The sequence below is a fragment of the Gymnoscopelus braueri genome, assembly GCF_963280865.1.
Source record: "Gymnoscopelus braueri genome assembly, chromosome: 19".
In the NCBI taxonomy this organism is placed as follows: domain Eukaryota; kingdom Metazoa; phylum Chordata; class Actinopteri; order Myctophiformes; family Myctophidae; genus Gymnoscopelus; species Gymnoscopelus braueri.
The window spans coordinates 32,265,276-32,292,629 of record NC_137621.1 but is presented as its reverse complement, the minus strand read 5'-3'; the positions used below and the strand labels follow the sequence as shown (position 1 = coordinate 32,292,629).

Here is a 27,354-nt window from a genome sequence, read left to right as displayed (position 1 = left end):
AGAATAGAGGGTTTAAATGGTTAATACATCCGGTTCTGTCTCCAGGGGGTTTTCAGCGAGAATGTCCCATTTGGACACACAGTGGGAAGTAGAATAATACGTGAGTGTCGGTACAATTGTGCGTGGGGTGAGCCAGCCCACACTACAGAGTATAAATAGACCACTCTGAGCTCAGCGTGCTGATCTGCAGTGAGTCACATAGGAGCAGATGGTAACAAAACTTCCCTCGCTGTTACATGTTGTATGTACACCATTGATTTGATTTGTTTTATTTCACCTTTATTTATCCAGAAATTGTCCCATTGAGATTCAGAACCTCTTTCACAAGGTTAAGTAAGCATACTGTATTACAGTGATTCTCAACCTTTTCAATTTCAAGGTGTATCACGCTATGGACCCCCAATTGATATTGTTTAGTTTTTTTATACTGTAAAATTCTCGTTGTTAATTTAACGCTGAGTGTGCAAATGGAATGGTTCATTTGGTACCTAACTATTCAATCATTTAGGTGGGGACCCCCTGGAAACCCCTCAAGGACCCCTGGGGATCCCCGGACCCCACATTGAGGACCAGTGCTGTAATACATAACTAAAACAAACATGTGTATGTACTGTACATGGCACGTTTGAATATGTTTTTTTTTTTTTTTTTTTCAACCTTTATTTATTTTCTCGGGAATACATTGAGGGCAGAACCCTCATTTTCAATGATGCCGAGATTACAGAAAGCATAATACAACAGTGTAAATAATAATGATGAATAAGAACAGCAGGATAAAACAAGTTATGTATGTGATGTGAAAACAGCAAAAAACTGAAAAATAAAACAGTAATAAAGACAGCTTAATTAAAACAGTGACAATTTAAAACAACAAGATTAGCGAGCAAGTTTTTAAATTGACCCAGTGAGACCATGGAATCCATTTTTAAAGTGCATGTGGGTGCTTTTCATTGATTGATTGATTGATTGATTGATTGATTTGATTGATTGATTGATTGATTGATTGATTGATTGATTGATTGATTGATTGAAATTTTTATTAGGCAAAAGAATGTAAAACAACACAGTTACATTTATAATGCTTTTGTCTAAAAGGTCCGGCCAAAAAAGTCCTTGCGGACTTGTTTCCGTTGGGGTCCTTGAGTTAATTTCATAGACATATATAGTAGCAACCAAACAGTTCAAAAATCAACATGAAAATACAGAATTTTTCATGGTCAGAGAAGAATCAACTCATGCACACTCATCTAGCGTGGCTTGTTTCTGCATTGCTCTGGTTAAGCAGCCAAACTGCAGTGTACCAGTAAAATGGCCGCCAAGTAACAAAACTGACTCCAGGCTGAACGGCAATTTGGCATCGACCGCCGGCCAATTAGTAGCTAACAAATACAGTTGGTGCATCTGTCGCGAGTTGTTCATAAATTAGATGCTCTGACGCAGCACTTGTAATCGAGACAAAGTCGACCTGTCGATGTATACAGACAATTAACGTCACAGAATGAGTTTTGGGCGGCTGAGGAGGGTGAAGATTGTTCAGAGCTTATGGTGGCCAGGTGACTGTGGTTAGCTAGCCATCAATGGGGGCCCCAACCTCCACAAAGTCACCTCTAACATGAGTTGCAGCACAATTGAATTTTTAATTGTGTTCAGCAGGGTAGGTGTTGTTCAGTAATGTTTGTATATTATAGAAAAAAGTCAAAATAAAAGCAAAAACTGAAAAATAATAATAAATACACATTTTGCTGTTGCCCCAGAGTCACTGTTGAGTAGAGTAGAACAAGCTTAAATCCCTATACTGGTTGTAGAGGAACCTGCTCTAATTTTAAGGTACAGAAGGCTGAAACAGATATGCCCTGTCATTGTCTTGACTCCATTGTTGAGGGGGGAATAAGACTCTTGCTGCAACAAAGCAGGTGGGCTCACGATGTAGAGACAGGGAGGGTCCTTTTACACCACTGACCTCTGTAAGTGTATGCACACAGCCTTGATCTCCGATCGCACTTCCTGTGGAATCGCCCCATCTAACAGCTGCATTACCGCACCCACCCTCCCTGACACAGTGTCATTTAATTCCCTTCAGCGTCACGTGCTCATATCAATCAGAGCTCCTCCGCAACAAGGCCCCACACATCGCACATGAAACCGCCAGCCATACGTCCACCCAAGGGGACTCAGCGACAATGACTTGCTTTCACCTTCCCCTGGTTGCACTGGTGGTGATGCCCTCCATGGCGCCAAATGAAGGAGTCCTTTGTTGAGATTACCCCGCCATCATAGATCATTAAGATCCTAGTTACTATAGCAACTATTTGTATGTGTCACATTTATTGCTGTAATCTAAATGTGGACGATTGAGTCAAACACAAAACCACATTAAGGTTATTAGTCAATATACTGTATATATAGTCTATAAATAAAGCCTCCGCTCTGTCAACGTGTAATGTAGACCATGAAAGGTTTAAGTGACCTACTGTCATTTATCCAGCACCATGATGAGTTTGATTTTTTTCGCTATCAATCATTTGACAGTGTAGGCGTGACATTTGTCCAATCATGTATAACTGATTTTGGAACAAATCTATGTTCTGGCATCCTCCTCCCCCTTCTCTCAGTGCAAATGCTACTCAGGACGTTCTTCACCACTGTAATAGAGGGCTGCTAAAATTATTAACAATAATAATAACATTTGCTTTGTCTCATGGAACGTCAAAGGTGCTAATCAGATTACTAAGACAAATAAAACAGTAGCCCACTTGCGCGAATTGAAAGGGGACAATCGTGTTGTTTCACGACAAAAGTGAAACACCCATGACAAAAGAACATGGGTGGGCTACATATATATATCAATATCACTCAAGTTTCAGTGAGAGAGCCAGAGGTGTTGCTATTCTGATTCAAAGGAGTGCCTCTTTTCAACCAATGTCTACAGCTTCAGAGGAAATTTGACCTATTATCAACAACCAAATCTGAGTTTCAGCTACTTAGGTTTAAGCAGCATTTCTAAAGAGCTGACTCAAATCTCCAACAGAAGAAACTATCTCCGACCCTGCAGGACTCAATGTGCTCCCGATATTTGGGATGACGACAACTCTCTTGATCAGATCCCCATTCCCAAAGCCGATGAGAATCTTGCCAGGAGCCTGGGTGACCCCATATCCAGGCAATTAACTCCCAAGCGGGGATGGGTTTACTGTCAAATTTTGAAAACACTTTTCCGCTTCAGTGTCTCCAGTTTTACAGGAAATATGAGGATTTTTTTTAATGGCAGCTTGCCCTCTACCTTATCGTAGGCAAACATTACTTTTATTAATCAAAAAGGACAAACATCCCTTACTCTGCGGTAGCTACAGATCTATTTCACTTTTGAACGTGGACTTGGCTACCCATTTTCAACAAGTTCTCAGATGCCTTATCTCCATAGATCAAACAGGTTTTATGTGAGGAGACAATCCCATTTACACAATCAAGGGTTTCAATACCTGGCCGTTTTCTTTACCAAGTCATTTTATTATATCATTTGTGAAAATGTCCCCAATGTTTTTGAAAAGCGTTCAAACGATTTAAACAGGATTGTCTGATTATGGGCAGCCATAGCTGAGTAGGGAGGCCGCCTGGAAAAAAGAAGGTCCCAAGTTTGAGCCCACAAGGTTGGCCAAGAATATTCCCAAATGTAAGTGATATCCGCTATAGATGTAAGCAATCGCCTGCCAATCTTATTCATATGCTGTGGGCCTGCCCCAGATTAATTGACACTTGACAGAAATACTCAAAATATTATCACAGTGTATTTTATATTCCCATAGAACCTCACAGCCATATTTGGAATCCCTGTGGGGGACAACTTTCCAGTAGCCATGCAGAGAGCTATTACCTCACAACTCTGTTAGCCAGACATCTTATTCTCCTCAAAACAAAACACATTTCCACTCCTAGCCATGGTTGACGGATTGCGGAGGTCTTGCATCAAACTTGAGGAGATTAGATCCTCTGTAAAAGGCTCCCTAAACACCCCCCACATTAACTTTATTTCACTTATTTAATTATTTATTTATTTAATGTCCTGATCTGAACAGACCACCCATTTTCAACCTATCTTCATATAATTGGTCCTCACTAATGTTCATTATAAGAGCACCATTTTGGTCTACTCACACTGTGGACAGTTCAGAAACCTAACTACCCATGACATCATCGGTAGGCAGGTTTGGTAATTTTTTTGTAATTATTTGTTATTGTTGCAAGAACAATGTCTTGTTTTTCAGCATGCTAACTTTCCAGGAAGAGAAAGGCAGTAGTTTGTATTAGCTTAGTATCCCCATCGATGATGTCATTGGTAAGCAGGTCTCTGAACTGTCCGTAGATTACCAATGAGATGCAGAGAGAGTAAACGGATAATGTGTTATGAGGAACATTTGAAAGGACCAATTATACTGTATGAAGATACGGTTGAAAATGGGTGCTCCTTGAAGTTGCTGCTTATATATTAGGTAGGGGTGTGCCGATATATCGTCCTGCGATATATCGCGATACGTTTTCGTGACGATATGTATCGTTTTGGAAAAAAAAAATATCGTTTTGAAAAAAAGATTTTATTTTATTTATTTTATTTTTTTACAATAATAATAATCAGGCATGCAAACAGCCCGAGGTGAAAAGGGTGACAACATGTTATTTTTTTTGGGTCAGGTGTCACACTATTGCCCTATTTGGATTCAAAACGGCTAGTTTGCGTCTGAATAATGCAAAAACAGAATTATTTGTTTGCATTTTTTCTCCCCCATATATTTTCATAATAAAAAAGTGCGTATCGTATCGTATCGAAATCGTATCGAAGTTGTGAGCCAAATATCGTATCGTATCGTTTGGTGAAATTAGTGTATCGGCACACCCCTAATATTAGGTATACAGTATGTGTTTGCATATGTACTCAGCTCTTTGTTTTGGGTGGGAGGTTTGACTGGATGGGATATAGGAGAGAAGTATGATGGGAGGGTGGGTGTGAAGTATGACTAGTAGGGATGGGAGGGTGTCATGTTGGTAAGGTGGGAAACCAAAGCTATGTGGGAAGTGGGTGGTTGGGTATACTGTTAAATGTACTAATTGCTTATGTCTGATGATAACAGTTTATGTTTGTGTTTGTACACAAAATGCCTAAACAGATCTATGTTCTTGTGTGTCGGACAGATAATAGGAAGAGCAAACAACATTGTGCGAGTAGAAACCCTATTAAAATATCTCAGAGATCATACCGTATGGCCTATGATCGTATGGTCTACTCTACTCTATGCTACTGTATGTGAAATTCATAAATTGAAGCCGAAAAGGGTTTTGTCATAATTCATCATGTGCCTGTACAGAATATTTGCCTATTCGGTGAATAGCGAATAGCAAATCTTCTCTTCTGGGGGTCCCTGGCACAATACAATTTCAGATGGGGTCCGCGCCCAAATATATATCAATTTGAGGGTCCGCGGCACAAAAACGTTTGAGAACCACTGCAGTAAAGGGTAAACACTAACCTGACCTGATAAAGATCCACCTGGATCAAGACCAAAATAAACGTGCATTAATAATAGAATTGGGTGTGTTTAATACTCTTTTCTGTTGTTTTTTGTTGTGTGGGATTCACCTCAGCTTCAGATGTAAAAAACTATTCCGTACCCTGAATGCTCCTCCGCTTCCATCGTCCAGCTCCAGTATGTAGCCGTCCACGGCGATGGTGGAGAGCGGCGGCTGTTTCCATGACAACGTGGCGCTGTTGTTCTGCGTGCAGCACTCCTCCAGCTGAAGCATGGGAGCCGCTGGGACTGAGAGGAGGCACACAGTAAAATCCTGAGAGTTCATTTAACTCAGAGTAACCAATGGATAAAATAACACTGAGGATTTTCCTGTGCAGGAAAACCAGGCCAAGTTACACCCCACTGCGATACGCAAGGCTTGTGCACGTGCACAAAAAACTGGCACACTCACTCACACTTCCCACTGGACATGACTGTGCAGTAAAGGACCGGTTGAATATAATTTAGCGCCTTCGTGGCTGAAACACATCACTCAATCCTCAGCGGACTCTATCTGCTGAGGAGTCTCAGGTCTTTTGGAGGGCAGGGGGCACTCCTGAGGACCTGTTTTATTTTTTTACTCTGTGGCGGCACCAGCCATCTTCTATCTATGTAGAGGTCCACTGGGGCAGCAGCATCTCAACTGCTGACAGGAAGAGACTTAATAGATGGCCAGCTCTGTCCTGGGATGCCCAGCGGGACCCAGTGGGGGTGGTGGGAGAAAGGAGAATGACTGCTGATGCTGCGTTCACACACGGGCAGATACAAAGCTACAGTCTTCCATTCATTTTCAATGGAAACCAACATGAAGATACAAAGTGACACCCAATGTTTGTAGGTGCTACAAAATCTACAAAGCTACAATCCTAGTTGATCTGGCTTCATCTGCAGCTGCAAAGCTACACAATGACAAAAGCTACAAAAATGTTGTTTAACAATTTCCATTCACCTTCTCTTCACACAATTCCTGCTTGCAATGGGGGAAACCAATTATTTCCGTCGGCTAGTTCCATGTTCTTTTTAATCACAGGCTTTATTTTGCTATATTTTTCTTGCTAGTCGGAATGTACGCTTGATGACGGGAAGTGTGTTTATCACTTCCACAGCGACTCAGTAACAGATATGCTGTGTCCCTTTGTAGCTGCAAGTGTGAACGCAGCATGAGCCAGTGATCCTCAACCTTTTAAATTTTAAGGACCCTCAGTTTGATATGCAGTAGCCCACCGACCGGACCCCCATTTGATACAATATTTTATCTCGGAGACTCCAATCTATCACTGAGAGTGTAGAAATGGACGAAATGGACCCTTAAAGGTCCCTTAATACGGATCCATTTGGACACCTGGTGTTCCCTGGAAGCGACGTTGAGAACCAGTGGGCTAAGCTATCATTCCCTCATCTTAAGATCTTGTGAATATGTAGGCTGATATGCATCAATCCTCCTTTGGTAAGCATTTTACAGAATATTTTTCATTAGTAAATAGTACAGTACACCAACCATATGGTTGGCTGTTCATGCACAAAGACAAATTAAATGCAGGTCATGCTGAACTTAACGAAAGACGGCTCCCTGAACTTCCCTCCTCTACATTATCACCTCGGATGCCATCTGTTATTGTTCACAATATAAACAGAGGCAGCAGGGATATGTGAATGCAGAAAATGTCTTTGCACTCAGAAACAAGAACACTCAGTCAATAGGGTCTTATGTAAAGCAGCCCAGGTTGTTCCCAAATAGGAAAGTAACAGACAAGGTGGAGCTGAAGAACTCCATGACGTAAACTCCATGACAAAAACTCCCTTATCGAGTGCATTATCGTGCTTATACCCATAGCCACTTCCCAAAGAAAAAATAAAGGCTGTGTTTATACTTTTTACTTAAGTAATTGACGATATTCATATAAAAACGGCAAACGAAAGCTGTGTTGACCACCTTCTCGTCCAACAAACTGCTGCTATAGCTTGTGTATTATGGTTACATGCAATTTAAAGGGGAAATCCACCCATTTTCAATATTTAACTATGTCATTAATATAGCATAAAGGAGTTGTGTGGAAATAAGAAAAAATTAAAAAAAAAATTAACATTGCAAAAAAAATTAACATTGCAAAAAAATTAACATTGCAAATTACACCATGATGAGTCATCACAGTGTAATTTGCAATGTTAATTTTTTTGCAATGTTAATTTTTTTTGCAATGTTAATTTTTTTTTAAATTTTTTCTTATTTCCACACAACTCCTTTATGCTATATTAATGACATAGTTAAATATTGAAAATGGGTGGATTTCCCCTTTAACATATCATGAGCATTTAGATTCTAAATCAATGCTCAGGATATGTTAAGATTTTAGAAGAATGGTGATTTAGCTATTGACTGGGACTATGATTGATTTGGACACCTGCCAGCCAATGAGACAAGGCCATGGTGTAATCCTCCTTAAAATACCTGCACCTGACATAATAATGTCTTCAACAACTTCTCTCTACCTTTCATCTGGACAAAGTCCAGTTGGTGGATGGTCTGCAGGAGGGGTCCACTGTCCAGGGTCAGGTCAAAGTCACTGGTCATCCTGGGAGTGAGGGTTCCCTTCCCCCACTGGCTCTCTGTCATGTGCACCCTCCGGATCAAGGCATCAGAGATCTGGTAGAAAGACGGGGTAATAACTATGGTCACGATTCCATTCCATTCCAGTCTGTAGTGAACAGTACAGTGTGGAGTGGACTGGTCTGTTAGTGTGCTGTCAACATAATGCACTGGGTTTCAATCTGATGGCAGATTTTTGGGTCCGATGCCGATCCCAATTTTGGACATGAATGAATCTTGAACATTTTACTTATACGCAAAAAATAAATGAACACCAAATAATACATATACTACATACACATATTTTCATAACCACTTAACCACCATTTCAAATGTTTTTAATATCTGCCGATTTACAAGCTCACGTAGATCGGTTATTGTTTACATTTCTGAAATGACATGCCTAATATAGGGATGCCAGGTTGAAAGTGGTAAAAAATAGGGACACATCGGCTGCATAATTAATTGCAGATACCGATGTCGTCCAAAAAGTAAAATAATGGCCGATATATCGGCCAAACCCATATATCGGTCTGGCTCTACTCAAGACCTGTGTGCCACGTGGCATCGCTGCTCTCAACCCTTCTTTCCTTGTGCCTCTACTCTTCACTATCCATTAAAAATCTGAAAATGCCATACCATTAATATGAAAAATATTATAAGCAAGTCATAATGAGTACATTATGCCAACACACTCTGTGCACTTACAAAGCATAAAATCAAAAGGAGCACTTAGCCATGAAATAATCTGACCCTAGTATAAATTTCACTAAAGCCCTTTATTCCAAAAGACAACCCTCGTCTTCTAAATAATTCAACATCGGAGATTCCACAACCCATACGGAAAGTGACATCTGACCTGTAGGAAGCCGCTGGGGTCGTTCTCCTTGATAACCTCTAGACAGTACTCCATCAGTCCGGTGGTCTGACGTAGTTTCACTGTACAGTGGGAGATCTGGTCTCGAACCACCTGGGACAGGAGCCATGGAGAAAAGAAGAGGGAAGCAAAGGAGGGAGAAGAAAGAATATATAAAAGACAAAGTGAATTAAGGGAAATGAAGCATAAATATTATATACATTATATAGCCTACACATAAATGTGAAGTATGCAAGACCTACAATATACCGTAGACTTTGCAGAAGTACTGTATGCAGCATTAAATATGCAATACATATACATAGCCTATATGACACCAGGTATGCAAGAAGACCAATGCAAGATAAAGTATACAGGACCCACACATGCATATATGTAGGCATGTACACATACACATCATTTAGATAAATAACCCTATTGAAATCATTACTTTCTTCATTGCTGTAATCAATCAAAAGGGAAGGAAGCTCAAGCAGTCATTAATGATGACCGCAATCAGAATGGAATCGTGCATGCAGCTACAGTACTGTCCTGTGGTACTGACACATACAGTGAAGGGAGAGGATAAAATGGAGGCATCAGATACAGGGAGATAAGAGAAGAAGCAACGTGTCCGACAGAAATTAGGAAGTGGGAAAAGGTGATAAAAAAGGACAGGAGAGAAAGGCGGTGTAGGAGGGATTGGAGAATGGAGAGACTGAGACAGAGAGAAGACAAATGGAAGGAGAGTGGGAAAACAATGATTAAACACAAGTGTTGATGGATGAAGGGAATATAAATAAGGCGGGTCAAGACAAAAACCAATAATGAGATTACAATGGAATTCTATAATTGATCATCATTTGACTCTTGACACAGATTGGGAGAGAGGGATTGGGTTAACAGACACTGGCAATCACTCCTGTTGCTGATGTTTGCATCAGCAACAGGACATTAGCAACAGGAGGAAATTCAGGTTTCATGGTAGCAATAGCAGTAAGAGTGAAACACAGGAAGATTAATTAAAAATACAATAAAGTGAAACAGGCTTAGACACAAGACATCTGCGCTGGGTCTCTGAATGACAGAGTTACCAAATGTACAGTCTATCACCAGTCAATAAGAATGTATATATGAATGAATATACATACTGTAATGTATATCACCAATGAATATGGATGGATACAGCATATGTACAGACTATCAACCACATGAATCAACAGGAAGTATCTGGGTAATGTATGTACAATCTATTAATAGTGAATATGTGAATGAATATGTGCAATCTTTCAACAGTGAATATACAGTATGACACACCACACTACTGCAGTTTCCAGACTGAAAGAGGCTGCAGTGTTTTAATGAGAAGTAAGGTATTCCAGATGGGCCTCTAAATAAGTTAATTGGGCATTGTGCTACCTCCCTGGTCTACAAGATCTGTTACACCTCAGAGAACAGATTTGCTTTTTATCTACTGTATATCATATAGCCCAACTGCACTCTTATAATATGTCTGATATCTATCTGACCTCTCCAAAATATATATTTTCTTCCCAAAAATAGCCGATCTACAAGCTCACAAAGCTTGTAGAAATTTTTCTTAAACACTTTGCGCCTAGAATGACATGCCTAAAATACAAATGCCATGATTATAGTGGTTAATAACAAAGCTACAAAATAAATGTAATTCATAACATTGACCACCAAGGATTCACTTGGCATCAGCAGCACCCATATGCATACTGTGCTAGCTACGAGCCCCTCGCAAATAGAAACCTAGTTGCTGTACAGATTCCCCTCATTGCATGACAGCCCATATGTTGTTTCATCACACACCCATGCAGATGTCCAAAGAGCATCCTCTCAGCATTCACACATCAGCAGAGGTGCTGGACTGAGGGTTGCTAGGTAACAGTAACTTCAGTGCTTTTATCCGAATGCTTCCAGGGCTGCGAGGAGAGGGAAAGCCTCTATCTGGCCATTTACTGACGCAGCATACGTAAAGATGGCTTGAGTAGAATGTATACATCGTATGGTGTCACTCGCCAAAAATAACAGTTTTCAAGCTAGCTAACAAAGCACTGTACCGTGCTGTGTTGTCAGCTGCTGACACTATTGTGCGACAAAGTATAATTTAGGCTTTCATAAAGACTGCGGAAGGAACTGCATTAACTATGCATGAAGTGTACAATGCTACTGAGTACTGACACATACAGTAGCATGAAGAAGTAGCTACAGACACAACTAATTGCACTGTAATCATCACTGTAGTGTCTTTAACAAATAGTACCTAATTTACCATTACTGTAATGACTGTTGACTGAGGGGAAGTGTGTGAGAGATGTAATAAGGACTGTGGTCACAACAGCATTAACATGGGTACTAACACCCCATATAACAAACCTATGCTTACAGACAACGCTAATTCAATTGTGATAATGGCACCATTCCAGGCTGTAAGCATGATTTACTATATAAAGTTCAAGTTGTGGCGTGTCTATGGTGGGCAGGTGCCCAAATATGGACATGCCCAAGCCCAATGTCAGTGCAAATCGGCACTGAGCGTGCATATTGGCATCGTTAGGCAACGGTTTCTTGTGAAAGACGTCAGAGCAGAGCTCGAAGTCACATGCCCATATATGGAGATCCCTGACGTCAGCGCAAATCACTGTCGTTCGGCAACTCTGTTGTGTGTGATGTCAGAACAGAGCTCAATCAGCGAGAGAGAGAGAAGAGGAGAGGGGGGAAAGAGAGAGAAAGACAGGAGAGAGGAGAGAGAGACATAGAGAGAGTGCGAGAGAGAAGGATAGGGAGAGGGAACTGAATGAGAATGAGAATGATTTCATGGTGATGTGTGGCACCATGCTGCACCACTATGGCACACACACCGTACCACACACACTGACCCAGCTCATCATATTCTCATTATCCTCCATTTTTCATAAACTGTAATCAATCTGGACACCCGCACATGCACGGCGGTGACCCTCTCTCATCATGCTTCGACAGGGAGCAGCAGGTTTTAGGACTCGCCTCCCCCTGGGGACTCTGATGATCTGGCCTCATCTATAATATTTCTCTGGTCCAAGTTCCATGGAGGCCTGCTGTGTCAAGCCAGGACCATCCATCCCACACTGCCCCGCAGTGGCCTGGCAGAGCTCCAGGAGGTATTTCTCACTGCTGTGCTGTCGCAGCCTATTTAACAAACACACTCACGAATGTCTTCCCATCTCTTCCTACTGTACCTCCCACTGCATTTAGAATCACACGTAGAATCACTTGAGTTGTAGATCCACTTTATTGTCCCCAGATGGGTAATGTGGTGTGCAGTAAGGCATAAAACTTTAAGATGCATGTTCAGTAAGTGTTAAACTTATCCATTTGTAACTCATAAAGTGTACAAATATAACCAAATGGCCTCGTAAGGGTCCATTGTTCACTCAGTCACTCAACAGTGATGATTTTACTGTGCAGTACATTTTATAGTCAGAAGCAGTGACTGACCAGGAAAACCAACATCGATCTGGACAGGTCACACACATCATTACCAGAAGAAAATTACCTGTAATTTTCCTTCTAATTTGTCATTTGTTTTGTAATTAGTATTGCTGCAGAGGAAAATCCAGGAATTGACAATAGTGTCGTCTCCATCCATCTGTCTTCTGCCTCTCTCCTGTCTCCTTACATGACCCAGAAGATTTGCAACAGAAATAGAAGTGCTGCACCACTGACACACATCATGAACAGAAAAAACTGAAGACATTTTAGTCATTTAAGTCATTTAAGTCTAAAACAGATTAACACTCAGGTGTTTAACTCTGACAATGTACCAACCAGACCCGTTAGGGTCCATTTATAGGATTCATGTGTACACTCTCTGAGTTACAAATGGGATATGGTCCATTTGGTTCCATTTGTACTCTCTAAGTTAAATGAACACTGAGCATTTAACTGTGTGTGTTCTATTCAATTCCACCAAGACATCTGTTTCTTGGTAGACTCACAAGCCAGTCTCTAAACGCCTCACTCAACTAGAGACTGATGACAATCATGCAGCTTTTGTTGCTAAAACTGTGTGGAAACCAGTTAAAGAGTAAAAAAAACAACAACTGCATTGCAGAACCAATCCAAAGTTCTAAGGGCAGTCTTTCAGATAGGGACGGTGACAGGGTTGGTTTTCAAAGCAGTGGGCATAGTTTCGTAAAGGCTGCTGTTCTAGCAACTACCTTGCACTTAGATTTCCCCACACGTATTGGTAGGCTGAGATCTCCCAATCTAGGTGAGACTAGTCTCTTCTTAGTGGATTTAATGCAGAGACACATCAGCAACTTATAAAGTATGTTCTCCTCTCTCCCTGTCGTCCTCTTGTTCTTGCTGCCTTCCATTTCTCTGTTCCTTCTTCTCCTTATGCGACCCACTCAACTCAGTCGCCTCTCCTGCCCTCCATTTCACGTTCAAACTTCTCAGTTCACTGAGCAGACAACTTCAACGCACATGCACTTATCAGCAGTTTCACTCAGCATTCCTGACAGTTTTTTTTTTCTTTTGTTCTTTTTGGATGGCAATCAGCTCGGATTGGAAGGAAGATGTGAATCTGCCTGAGGCCATATCACTGTGCCTCCTGATCACCTGCTAATGGGTGAATGGGTTGAACACAAGGGAGGGAGTGTGATTCATCCTGCAGGTAATCTCTCAAGAACAGATTCAGAGGCGCTGTTTTTCCTATTTTTTTACCTGGGTTCTCAGATTGACCTGCAGGTGATAGTATGAGAATAGCAAGAGCAGAAGGGCCAGAGGAGATCGATAGAGAGAGAACTGTATACTAAGACAGTATGCGTGATTAATTTCACGTTTTTATCTATGTAGCACTCTAAGATTCCTGATGCAATACAAATAAAATACATTATTATTATTATTACTATTATTAAGACACTGATACACACGTACACATGCGCGCGCGCGCACACACACACACACACACACACACACACACACACACACACACACACACACACACACACACACACACACACACACACACACACACACACACACACACACACACACACACACACAACACATAAACATACTGTATATATCAGTGCTAACACATGCAAACGTATATGCATGCATGCACATGCGCACACACCGCACTACTGTGGAAGAGGACAGCAGTAGAGGGCAGGGAGGTGGCTGTGCAAATGGGGTCACGGCTGTCCGTGCTGCAGCGGCGGAGATGAATGGAGCTCACAGAGAAAGGAGCCTCAACCTCTCCCAGACATAATCTGTATGTGGTTGTCATGGTGATGAAGCACATCACCGAGGGAGCTTACAACACCAACTCACCAGAACCACTCTGACACTTTCCGACTGGGCAAAAACAAAAACAACAGGAGAGCAGGAGACTTGACCTTAAGACTTCACAAAACAACCGCTGCCCCATATCCACAACATATTCTCCATCTACGTGTCTCAGAGACAATTTGCTGTCTCTTACAGTAGGTTGTGTACAGAATTTGCAATGACTCATGCACCTAACAGCAATGCCATCCACCAGACTCAAGGCAGATGAACAGAAAACATTATAGAAGGACATCATATTATTTGGTATCTCCTGACCTGCACATGTTTGGCTCTGCTGGACTATGCGCCTTCCTTTGTAAAGTGTAATTGCTTCAGTGCTGTGACTGCCTGCTGTGATTATTAGGTCACTGCAGTACTCAGACACCACAGTGGGCTGCAGTCTCCTAACCTGCCTCTTCTTAGCAGTATACAGGCTTATATCCACATAGATATACTCCAAACATTTAACATTTACCGGTACTAACACTTTACTTTGCCAGGTCCTTGGGGAACAGTATTGACCTGTGCATTAACATTATATACTTACATTTTATTTATTTTTTAGCATTTAACAGACACCACCTGCATCTATCATCTGAAATGATCAATCACAGGTAACCAGTAGTAAAGAGTATAAGAGCCAGAGCTCATCAACCAATGCACAAGTATTGAGTGAGCACACAATATTTACACAGTGTAAGAATGAATGGCGCTTGGGTCTACCACGGCGGAGCCTAGGGGTTTGAATGCACCGTGGTGCATCTGGCTTGGCCGGGTGTCTATACAAACACAATTGTTCGTGTTCGGGGGTGAGAAGCCGGGCCAATCTCTGTCGCAGCGCCAGGCAGTAATAATGGTCACACAGAAATGTGTGGGTAGGGTTGATTGGCAAATAAACTGGGAGAAAAAGGGGGTACAAATAATTGGCCACTCTAAGTTAAAGAAATAAAACAAAGTAAGAGTGAATGAAAATCTCTGTGGAACAACACAAAATATACAAAGTGGTATTTTTAGACAACCTCTTATACAATGTGGCCATTAGGCTTACTGAATAAACCATCTGTACATCATGTCATATTACAGTTGTTACTACGACAGTGAACCATTCATATACTTTAGGTATTGAGTTGCCCCTCCTAAACTAGACTAGACTTCCAATATCACAAGAGACCAATAGTAAAACATTATTCAAAACAACAACAAACAGATGAAAGTGACTAATCCTTAGCTCTCAGCAGGGCCCCTCATCCGTGGTGGGTTCTCTGCACTGAAATATGCTTTGCACACATTCTCACAATCCCAGACATGTAACGTGGGAGGGGCCAGGAGTAGAGACGGTACACAAAGGCTTGATTCTATTCGATAGTCACTGTATAGCACAAAGAAAAAGATTCACATCACGACTCATTGTATGCTTGACAATTTACTATTTTGCTACTTCTGGCTGACACTCTTGTATGATGAAGTAGGCAGTAGGGCATTAATTTGCGAAAAAATATAAAAAGTTGAAATGTGGAGATAAATGGTTTCCGGCCCAACAAGTGTTTTATTGAGGAAATGAGAATGGCGTCAAAGTGAGACAGAGGAGTAGAGCTTCTGCTCTACCCGCCTCGTTAAGAGTGACTACAACAACTCCAGGCTTCCTGATGATGTGTCAAAATGGACCTGACTCATAAGTATTGACCAAGTACCATGACGACAGGGCTTTAGCGTCAGTGTGGGTTTGTCTCTTTGAGAGGCTCAATGGGAGATATGGCTTTGATACAGGTAACAGGCCTTCTCCTTCGTTCGTTGGTACGGTACAGAGGAAGTCATCCTACATAGAACAAGTCATAAACAGTAAAGGCCAGAGTGTTTAATTTAGCTGGGAGTGGGACGTGTCTGTGGCTCAGGCAGGGATGGGTTCCACTTCAACAGTATGCACAAAGCCTTTAATGCCAGTGGAGTGGGCCGGTACAGACACTGAACATGCAGACCTCAGAGAGAATGCTGAGCACCATCTCCACAGCCTACGCCAGGGGTATTCAATTAGATAAGGAAGGGGGCCACAGTTGTAAAATGACTTTAAGTCGGGGGCCACAGGTCCATGAAAACAAAAACAGACATGACGCTTTCTTGCTTGAAAATGAAGATGGGCCTCTTAATCCTTTCCTCTAGGAATCTTGCAGTACAATATGAAGGGAAGTCCTGCCCTTATTATAGCCTATTATGCATTCTATTATTATATTATGTACTTAAAGCTGCAATCCATAAGTTGTCCTATTCAAACCTGTCTCTCCCGCATGGCGGACAAAAGTTCTACCACTCCTTCAAGAGGCAATCCCCACGTGTCCGGGACAGATATCGCGCTTATGAGCTTCAGTGCTACTTGTCAACCAGTAGGTACCTGACACAATGTGAAAATAAATAACTGAATAAATAAATAAATGTTAGTGGTATTTGGGGGCACGGTTTCAACATGTGGTGCTCTGTGTCCAATCAAGTGTGAAGGCTGGCTGGCATTTCTGAAATGCAAATGAGTCAGCAGTGAATTGACACCTGTCATTTTAATTCAGCTGGTAGAGCTGGCTGGCCAACTGAATTCATTTTCATTATGGATCATTAGCGCTGGAGTAATGGTGACAGTTGGGGCTCTAAGTAGATGTCTAGATGCTAGGTCACTCTGCTGAAGGCTACAGGACCATTTAATTGAATGGTTTATACGGTTATAATGTTTTATAATGTGTTATTTTCTACTGTATTTTATGCTTTGTACTCATTTTGTTGTACTGTATGTTACTGTATCAACTAGTCTCAGGGGTCTTCAACAGGGGGTCCGGGACCCCTAGGGGCTCCTCAGAGTTACTACAGGTGGGCCACCAAATCTATGTGTGATAGGAAAAAGGTTTATTTTTTTACATTAACCACTTGAACCCTAGCATCTCTATTCTGAGGGGCGCTGAGAGGCGTTGTGAGCTTGTAGATCGCCTATTTCTGGCAAAGAGGTTTGGTGTAGAGGGGAAAAAAGAGCAGACCAAGTACAGAGCCAACGGTCAAGTTTACTAAGTATGGAGTGTTTAAATGTCTGAAAGTACACATTAACATGAATCCAACTATTAACATATTAATAGAGAAGATTATGTGTAAACAAACATTAATTGGTGACAGTGCTGTAAAATAAGCCTATGAAGCTATCTATTTAAAAGTTTAATCTGCAACACAATTTTATAAAATATGTAGTGGGGGTCCCTGCTTCATCTCTCTCTCACATAAGGGGTCCCTGGCCTGAAAAACATTGAAGACCCCCAGCTCTAGCTTCAATATGTGATGTAGTAATACAGTGGTTCAGACCAAGCACCCAGTTCAGTCAGACAACTCTTGGATTGAATTAGAATATATATTTATTGAGCAAGCTTGAGCATGGATATAGAAAGCATGAGGAAGCATAGTTTGGCGTCAGGTCTCTGAATCCTATTCATTCCCTGTAAGAATAACATTTTAATAAATGTTACATGCCAAAAAGCATTTACAGGGAATGAATTAACCCCCATGGGGATCTAGAAACAGAGCCTACAGGTGGATGCCGGGGAGGCGGGTGGGATGACTTTCATGGTTAGCAGCATACGCAGCAAGCGAAGGCAGCAGATACGGCAGGATCTCAGCAGCAGCGTCGGCACGTCAGCGCTGCGGAACAGCGCAACCAGAATGAACAGGTAGGCAGAGCAGTACTTATAACCCACCGACCAGGAGAAGAGTGCATGTGACTAGTCAGTAGTCACCTGATCGGATGGCACAATCCCTTGAGTTGCCTGGCCTGAACTAGCTCCGTAAACTGCGCCTCATAAGTGAATCATATGTTCGTACATTATGTTGTGACAGGGTCATTGACGAAGAAAACTATTCGTATCTAGAAGATTCACTTAAGGAAACGTATCTTAAGGAGGACTACATTTGAGACAGCCATTATCTGTTCGGAATCATTAACACTGTTTTGGAGATTGCTGTGATTGGAGCAATAATCCCCCGAGTGAATAAAGAGTGTGACATCTGTCACTGGAAGACATGTCATCCATCATGTCCCAAGAATCAGTGAGTGACAAACATAGAGCCGCCATTCTGCTGGCTGTCATGCAAGACCAGATGCACTGGGTCCACTCAAAAATTCCTATGCCTCGGAAGTGTGAATATCCATTCCTCCGCCTCACTGAGAAGCCTGTCATCTTTAACAGAAAACACCCTTAATTTAAAAAATCACAGCTAACATCCATACTGTATATACAGTATACACACACACACACATTAGGTTAAGTATATATCCATATATGTATTCAAACATATGTACATGAGAGAGAACATGTGCAGTCATGTCTGTGTATGAGTATGTCTATGAGTGGGTCCACATGTAACCATCCTCCTCAAACCACCTCTGCATGTGAAACCTTAATTCTACAGACCACCCAGGCATGAAATTGGATGCTGTTCAGCACAAGTGTGTATCTCTCCCTCCCTCGGCCCCTCCCTCCTTCCATCCTGCTCTTCTGTGCTTGTTTGGTCGGCCGCAAACAGCTTGAGGTAAACGACGGTGTGCCGCCCTTCTCATTTCTTGTGCTGGGTGCTTAGCTCTACTGTTATTTCAACATGCACTACAATAGCTATGTAGTTAGTTACTACAGTAGATTACAATTGTTTTAGCTGCCAATAACTAATTATGTGTCTTTTACGGCCTCCTAGATTGTATGAATGGCCTTCTTAACAAGTCATTTAATGAATTTTGAGTCTTTTTAAATCTCCATCAAAGTCTCATCTGCCAAATGGGTGACATAATTTCACTGCTCTCTTATTTCAATAAATGTCCTGAATAAAAGACTAGGCCCAAGGCTGTGTCTGATCCATGGTCATGGTCACGCACCTTCAGCTGCATTTTGCATGTGTGTGTGAAAGAGCATGTGTATGTATATCTTTGTACTTGAATGAGTGTATATTTAAATGTGTGCACGCTCGCACACACTCTCACATTCTCACACACATGCACGTGTGCACGCACGCACACGCACGCACACGCACGCACGCACGCACAAGTAATGCTTACTCACCATCAGCTTGTGTTCGTGCTCTTTGTTTACTCGGGACAGCAGCTGGGCCTTACGGCGGTTAAGGGCTTCAATGAGAGCATCACACTGTGCCACCAGGCAAGCTTCAAACTCCACTCCATTCTCCTGCAACACACACATAGCAATGAACTGTAGACCAGTGTTTCCCAAACAGTGGGACTCGGGACACATTTGTGGGTTGCGGACCCATTTTCATTTTTTCCAAGCTGTTTTCAAGATTATTATTCAGAAATGAAGAAGAATGTTCAAACATAAATTTAAAAAAAAATTAGATTTTTTTTTTACAAAACTCTTTTAAGAATTTTTAAGAAGTGGTGAAAATAGCAGATCTACAAGCTCACAACGTGTCCCAGTGAGATCAAATGTCTCTTTATCGACAATTAGGAAGGTATATCGATCAATGGATAAATGAATGGATGGATGTATGGATGGACGGACGGACGGACGGACGGACGGACGGACGGACGGACGGACGGAAGGACGGACGGACGGACGGACGGACGGACGGACGGACGGACGCACGGACGCACGGACGGACGGACGGACAGACAAACAGATAAATAGTCAATCGTTCTATCAAACAAATGCAAGATAAATCGACGAAAGAAAGCAAAACAATCTCTGAGGCTGAACCACTGAATCACACCAAGACAGAGCTCTACAATGTATGTAGGACAAACAAGAAGCAATGAACCACACACAGAGGCACTGCAATCTGCAGGCATACATCCAAGACCAGATGCACCAGGCCATAGCGAGGAAGACTGACATTTGGCTAAACAAGGAAGGGGGAGAGAGAGAGAGCGAGAGTAGCAGCATCAAAACGTCAAGTGGGAAGAGGAGACTGCAGAAATGTCCACAGCTGAGGTTGTCAGAATTCTGTTCGCCTTCACATAGGTAGACAAATATCCCACGATGAATATCTCACAAGTATACAGTTACTTTACCACCTGACGAAGAGGGGCATCAGCACCTCCTCCTGAACCCCTTTCTCCTTCTCTCCTGACTGATCCTCTCGTCTCCTTCTACTCCACCACAATCTGCTCCTCTTCCTCCAACACAAGCTCTTCCCAACTTCTCAGGTCCCCCACCCTCCCTCTCTCTTGAAATCCACTGAGGCCTAACCCTAATTTATGCTCAGTCACACGACGGTGTCGCATCCGCGATGCGTTGTGAGCTTGTAGGTCGGCTGTTTTGTACATGCGACACCACCGCGACATTTTCAATGAGAGGCGGGAGATTATTTGGGACGCGCCGAGAAGTTGAGGGGCGGTGAGGCAGGCGGGCGCGGTCCCGTGAAATTCTCGCGCTCGTTTGTGCACACGCACGCGGGTGGCAAGAGCTGATTGGTGGTGAGCATTTCCGTCGATGAAGTATGAATTCCTCTTTGTCTCTTGTCCACCAGCCCATCCCCATCAACCACCTCCTGCTTCTCTCAATGTCTACCAAAAAAATACATCTCAGTCCCACGCACCGTTCTTCATCCTGTTGGTTATCTGCCTGTGAGAGTGCCTGCTTGCTGACAAAACAAACCCTGTGTATCACATTTGTATTGATATTATAACATGAAATAAAGCAGGCCATTACCTATATTACCTGCACTGTCTACACCGACTGCAAAATAGGCTTATTTTCTTTTAGTTCATTTGTGCAACACAATCACAGAGTGAAGTGGTGAGAACGACATTCTAGTGGGATGCCTCCCTCGACAAGTGTTATACGAGGCTCTACAACACTTGCGAGAGGTAAGTCCAATGGGAAATATCAAGTCAAAATAAAAGTGTAATTTAGTGAGGGGGGCACACCGCATCACGTTTTTAACTAGACAATCTGTTATTTTTGGTGAGTGATGCAATTGCAAAGTATATATTAGCTTTTACACTGCCATAGTGTTGAACCGTAATATTATACCAACTTCCCCTTCTTACCTGTTTTAACCTGACCTAGTGAGGAATACCGGTGTAATAGAAGCTCACAGTCCATCCAAGTACATTTGATATTTACATTTTCTTTAAGCACAGCTGAAGTAAAGCTGTATTCCCAGGTCTACACTACAGTAACAACTAAAGTCAGTATTGAACAAGGCCGGAAGCTAGAACAAAAGTTGTTCTCTGATTCTCCCTCCCAGTGAGATTTACTTGTGGAAAGTTTCCATCCAATGTGAGTGTTCGACAGGCGCCCACATTCACACCTGTCATGTACAGTGCTGTGTGAGTGTACACTGAATCCAGCCTGAGCCAAGGATTAACAACAGGATGACATGGTGGTGCATAAGAGAATGTTGTCACTGTCGGGTGGAAACCTTGTATGTCCAAAACCGTTGTTTTTCAGGAAATGGAAAGAATAACTTGTGTTCCAATGGAACCAATGTAGTTAGTATTTAGTTACAAGCTCTTGTTAACACTCTTCATTGGTTAAATAAAGTGTTTATAAAACTCAATGAAAACTCAACTCAATGGTGGCCTGGGCCGCAGTGTGGCGGTCCAGGCACCCTAGGCTGCAGTGCCGAATCCCGATCCCGACGACCTTTGCTGCGTGTCACTCCCCATCTCTCTCCCCATTTCCTGTCAGTCTACTAACCTATCATTAAAGTAATACTAGGTAACGTTTTCAACAAAACTAAAGTTAAATTGTATATCTTTTGTGAGTGGCAAAAGTTTCACAACACCCACTCCATGAATTTCACCCCCGGAAGCATTTTATTTATATATTTTCTATTGAATAGTGTCGGGGGGGACTTTCCCGGGAAAATGACGTCATCTGGCCGGTAAACGGAGGCGGAAATGCACTGGTTTCCTGTTTGGCCAGGAACTACCGCAACGGTTTCCTGTTTGGCCAGGAACTACCGCGCTAATAACAAAAAGGAACCTCACGCTGATTTTAAGAGAATGTAGGATTGGAAGATCGAAAAAGAACAGAAAAAGAAAGCACAGCTCATGGGAACTAATGCTCCACTGGCTAAGAGAAACGATCCGCAGATAGTATAAAACAATTAAAAGAACGCTTTTTGAAACACTTCCGGCTTCCGGTGAAAACAAATGGAATTCTGGGTAATCAAGGACTACGGAAATTGTATGCAGTGACGGTAGTGACCAGCAGAGGTTGCTAAAAATCGTTATTTGTGAATCTGCATTGTACAACTTTAAAGGCATAAAAGCCCAAAAACAAATCTTTAAAAAAAAACTCAACTCAATGGAGACTCAGTTGAGTCTCTGCCGGTCATCAAATTATTGGCTTAGGAATGCGACAAAAACAAAACAATCTCCATGAACTAAAGGCTTCATGGGGTGTGTAATTGATAGAAAATAAGCCTTTTTTTGGGTGAACTACTGCTTTAACCACTTTCACTTGAATAAAAATGTGGATATAGCAATCACAAGCTCAGTGTCACGATGCGATCCGTTGTGAGATTGTAGATCGGCTACTTTCGGTACTTTTGTGTGACACTGTCATACAAGGAGGTAGCGGGGCATTATATATGAAAAAAACATAAAAAGCTAAAATATGGAGATACAAGGTTTCTGCCCGACAACAAACGATGTGATATGTCTATTTGCCTCAATCTATCTTTGCACTGGCATGGCTGTGCAAGAGTCCTGGGTTGGAAAATGGAATGACAGTTATAGTAGGGAGAAAAGGGATGCTGATGCAGCTCAGCTGGAAAGAGGACATGGTAGAGTTTTAAAGCTGGAGGAGTGTGTGTGCGTGCGTGCGTGAGTGTGTTACAGTACCTGGATGTGCTGCACCATGTTCCTTAGCTGAACCAGGAACTCCTTCGCCTCTGAAGCTCTGTCTGACAGTCCGGTGAGAGCCTGGGATAGCTGTCCCTGAGAACAATACCGAACACAGAGAGGACATCAGAGGCACAGCTATAACACAGCTATCCTGAACGTAACAACCTTTTTCCAACATCCTGTTTGCAGACTAAAGGTCATTTCAGATGGGAAGCGGCCGACGCGCCTATGTAATTCATTTTCAATGAGAGGCGGGAGATTATTTGGGACGCGCCGAGAAGTTGAGGGGCGGTGAGGCAGGCGGGCGCGGTCCCGTGAAATTCTCGCGCTCGTTTGTGCACACGCACGCGGGTGGCAAGAGCTGATTGGTGGTGAGCATTTCTTTTCACCGCACCACGCAGGAGGACAAAACAACAATAATCGTGGTGCGATCCCCGCTGATCCGAGCGGTAACGCCCACGTCCACCGCTTCCCGTCTGTAAAGACCTTAATAGTTGCGCCTGTAAATTACAAGAAGAAACCATCAATAGCCACCTCTGATGACACAACAGATTTCTTTGCCAAGCATGATAGACTACTGTAGCTACGGTACCTATGAATCCTGTTACACTTACTCTCACAGCTTATTTCATTAATTAGCCCCCCTGCATGACACAGTGCTAATTAGCTAAATCAGTTACTGTAAGTGTTTGATAACCTGCAACCTGTTTGGTTGTCATCTGATCCAGCATTCATGAGCTCTCAATGCTAAGAGCTTGTCAGAGGCAGATTTGGTTGTGGTCAATGTGTTCCAATGTGACTGGAATTCTATATAGTAATGGTACAATCCAGCCACAAGTTAATTATAAACAAAGGAAGAGAGTGGCTCAAAAGGTTTGGGTTAGATTCACAGCTCCTCCTGGCTTTGTGTCGAAGTGTTCTTGAGCAAGACACTGAACCACTTCTGCTCCCTTAACTGCTAGGTGGCTGCCCACTGCTGCTAAGGATGGGTCAAATACAGAGAAAGAATTTTTCTACAGGGATCAATACAAGTTAACAAAAACATACAAAATTAATGTAGTACACAAGAGGCAAATTGTTGAAAACACAGAGCCACAAGAGACACGTAACGGTTATTTTCAGGCCATGTTTAGCAAGATGTGGTCTCATAACATCAGATCTAGAGCAGTACAGTGTGTATTGTAAAATGTCATTCCTACAGTGCCATTTAGATGCAGGGCATTCCCAATCATTTCCTCTTGAGGACCAGTGCAGTAGTAAAGCAGCAAACATAAAAACATTCTCCCAAATCATCCCAATATTTGGAGTTACATCATAGCAAAGTAACTACACAAGCCCAAACCTCCACCAAAGTGTCATTTTGTTTTATCTCTCTTGTCCTTTCAGATCCTGCAGTTAAAATTGACAGGAACAGAACTAGGCCGCCCTGGCCTTGAATCATTTGGATTCAAATCCACAAACTCAGCACATGGACATTTTCCCAGACCGGCACACGACTCAGTCCAACCACCCGTTGACCATCTGACGGATGAATACAATTAGTCATATTCATTAGAGCCCCACCGATGCCAGATTGTTGGGTCCGATACTAATCCTGATTTTGGAAAGTCCTAGTGACCACCAATTACTGATATTTGCCAAAAACAGCAACATTTTCTGATCAATCTGACAAACTTAGATGTGATTCAAGTTTCTATTTGAGAACATTTAACTTATACGCAAACAATAAAAATAACCCAATAACTTTTTGATAAAAAATAAAAACATGAACTTAATTTTATATAACAAATTAAGCCCTATTCAAAGAAATTCAGGGATTCAAAATTAGGGACGCCAAGGATGAAAGTCTTAAAAAAACGGGACACATCACCTGCGCACCGATGTTGTCAAAACAGTAAAATAATGGCACCATCTGTCGGGCATTGCAGTCAAACATTGAGATGATTTATGTACGGCTCAGCACTTTTGCTGTTATGTTTTGCTGTGACTTAAAACCGTCCACGCCCTGCGAGGCATGGGAAGGTGAGTGCGCGGAGAACATAACAGGAAATGCCATTGCTATGGCCGTGCGCAATGACACATGAATGCCCTTGTTTGGACAACGAGGGAGCAGAGAAGGGGGTGCGTGTGAAGTGGGGTTGTGTGAACAAGGAGGTGATCGAGTCAGAGGACTCGGCCTGACCCCATCTCCTCACCCTCTGGGAACTCCGTTCGGTTGAGTGGACTGGACAACCGCCAAGTGGGGGAAGCTTATTGTCTGTAGGGAACGCCGAAAGCGGGAAAAAAAGGGATACATGGTTTTATCCGGTCAGAGAAAGAGGGGGCTCGGTTTTCCGGAGCAGAGCAATAAAACCTGTCGACTAAGCTGCTATAGAGGTGGGAGGGGAAAAAACCTGTTAAAACAACCCATCACACACTTCAGTTCTCTCTCTAAGCCAACGACAACACAGCATCATCTGATGCGAGGACAGGTCCAAAACGGGAGTTGAGCTCTGGGGGTTGACATGCCCTTTGACCCCAGGGTTTGGGAAACCATGACAGCTGCCGCAAATGTGACTCTTCTGCCCCGTGGGGACTGACCGTCTGAGCCGACGACAGCTGAGCAAAGATTGGAATGTCAACTTTCCAGTATCGTGGACCACTTCAGGCAACTTCCTCTCTATCAACTCGGGATTTGCATTCCAATATTCCCATATCCCAATGATGGAGCAGGGCAGATGGGTCTTTGGTGACTAGTGACTGTGGTTGTGCTTATCATGATTTTATCCAGTGGCATACAGTAGACAGTCAGGAGATATGGGAGAGTTGGGAGCTAGTTGAGAGTGTGAAATTATTATATATAGTGCATTTCTCAGGCTGCATTAGAGCCTATATGTATGCGCCTGTACCGCTAGGCTAGCGGGCGCCTGAGTTTCACCTCACTTTTACCTGTAACTGTGTTGTGACAATAAAGTTAATTGATTGATTGATTGATTGATTGATTGATTGATTGATTGATTGATTGATTGTTTGATTGATTGATTGAAAGTTGTCCACCAGAAGGAAAACGCCAAAAGCAACGCCGCTCAACTAGACACACCACTAAGTTGCCTTGTTTGAACCAATGGGTTCATTAGTACTCAGTATGCTCAGTCTGCTAACAGGATGTTCCAGGTCAGCTTGAGAGTCCTTCTCATTCATGTTCCCTGATCCAGAAATCAATCAGCTCTATCTCAGCTGCATTACTAAGCAGCCACACAACACGACTTAAATCACACTACAGTGCTCCATTACTGTTTAACATTCCAGAAACGACATAGGGCCTAAGTCACAGACATGTCCACGACAGAAGCTGCACATTTGACATGCAGTACAGTACCTGCTCGCGTGTGCGCTACACACTGTCTCCATGTTTTGACCTATAACTCACATAGGATGTAGAGCGCATAAACATAAATAATTGTACTTTGATTGCATTGTTAGATGTTTGTGACAAAATCTGTTATGCAGGTTTTTGTTAAATATTTACATACTATTATTGTGAACTTACAGTACAACACCTTCCCATAGCTTACTTAACAGTTCCAACAACCTAACCTAGTGATTCTCACACTTTTGAATTTCCCACACACCCCAGTTTAATATTATGTATTAGGCCAGAGACCCCATTTGATAAAATTGTTGGCCGGGATAACATGTTTAATATTGGTTTTAACAAATACACTTATTTCTAGTGCTGTGCTACACGTGTGGCTGGAATCCTTGGCTCTCAAATCTTCCTGATTATTCCATGCTCCTTGAGAAATTGTGCCAGATCATCAGTTTCACAGAGTGATTAAGATGCTGACCTCCTGCACAACATTGCATCAAATCCCACCAGAGAGCCCCGCTGTGCCTCCTCTAGACTCCCAACCAGCTCTCCTATTGTTTATCTAAAGAAAATATACTGTACAAAGGAAGACTGGACTGTCCTTAAAAAATAGCCAACAAAAAAGATGACAGTACTATGCCAGACATGACAAGCTGGAAACTTAAAGCAAGACTAGGCTTGGCTACCTACTGGCTGAAGAGCACAAGGGAGCATATGTATACTTCATAGAGTGACATCATATAGATCTCGTAAAACAGCTATGGCGGTTAAGATGCTCACATCTGGAATTTCATAGATAGATAGATCTTGGATCAGACTGAATTCCACCAGAGCCTT

General features: G+C 42.4%; 1 protein-coding gene across 9 annotated transcripts in view; it reads right to left on the bottom strand.

The window, feature by feature from the left end:
• trim9 (tripartite motif containing 9) overlaps positions 1-27,354 on the bottom strand; it is a gene marked incomplete at its 5' end in the record, with an annotated part of 47,169 nt that overhangs the window by 7,019 nt on the left and 12,796 nt on the right. For 4 of the 9 annotated variants that reach the window (XM_080414594.1, XM_080414596.1, XM_080414595.1 and 1 more), the window contains 5 exons: positions 5,662-5,807; positions 8,049-8,202; positions 9,005-9,115; positions 19,417-19,539; positions 23,166-23,261. In XM_080414594.1, coding sequence (XP_080270720.1) covers positions 5,662-5,807; positions 8,049-8,202; positions 9,005-9,115; positions 19,417-19,539; positions 23,166-23,261 — 630 coding nt within the window. The remainder of the gene's footprint in view (positions 1-5,661; positions 5,808-8,048; positions 8,203-9,004; positions 9,116-19,416; positions 19,540-23,165; positions 23,262-27,354) is intronic. The other 5 variants (XM_080414600.1, XM_080414601.1, XM_080414597.1 and 2 more) reach the window with 4 other exon arrangements.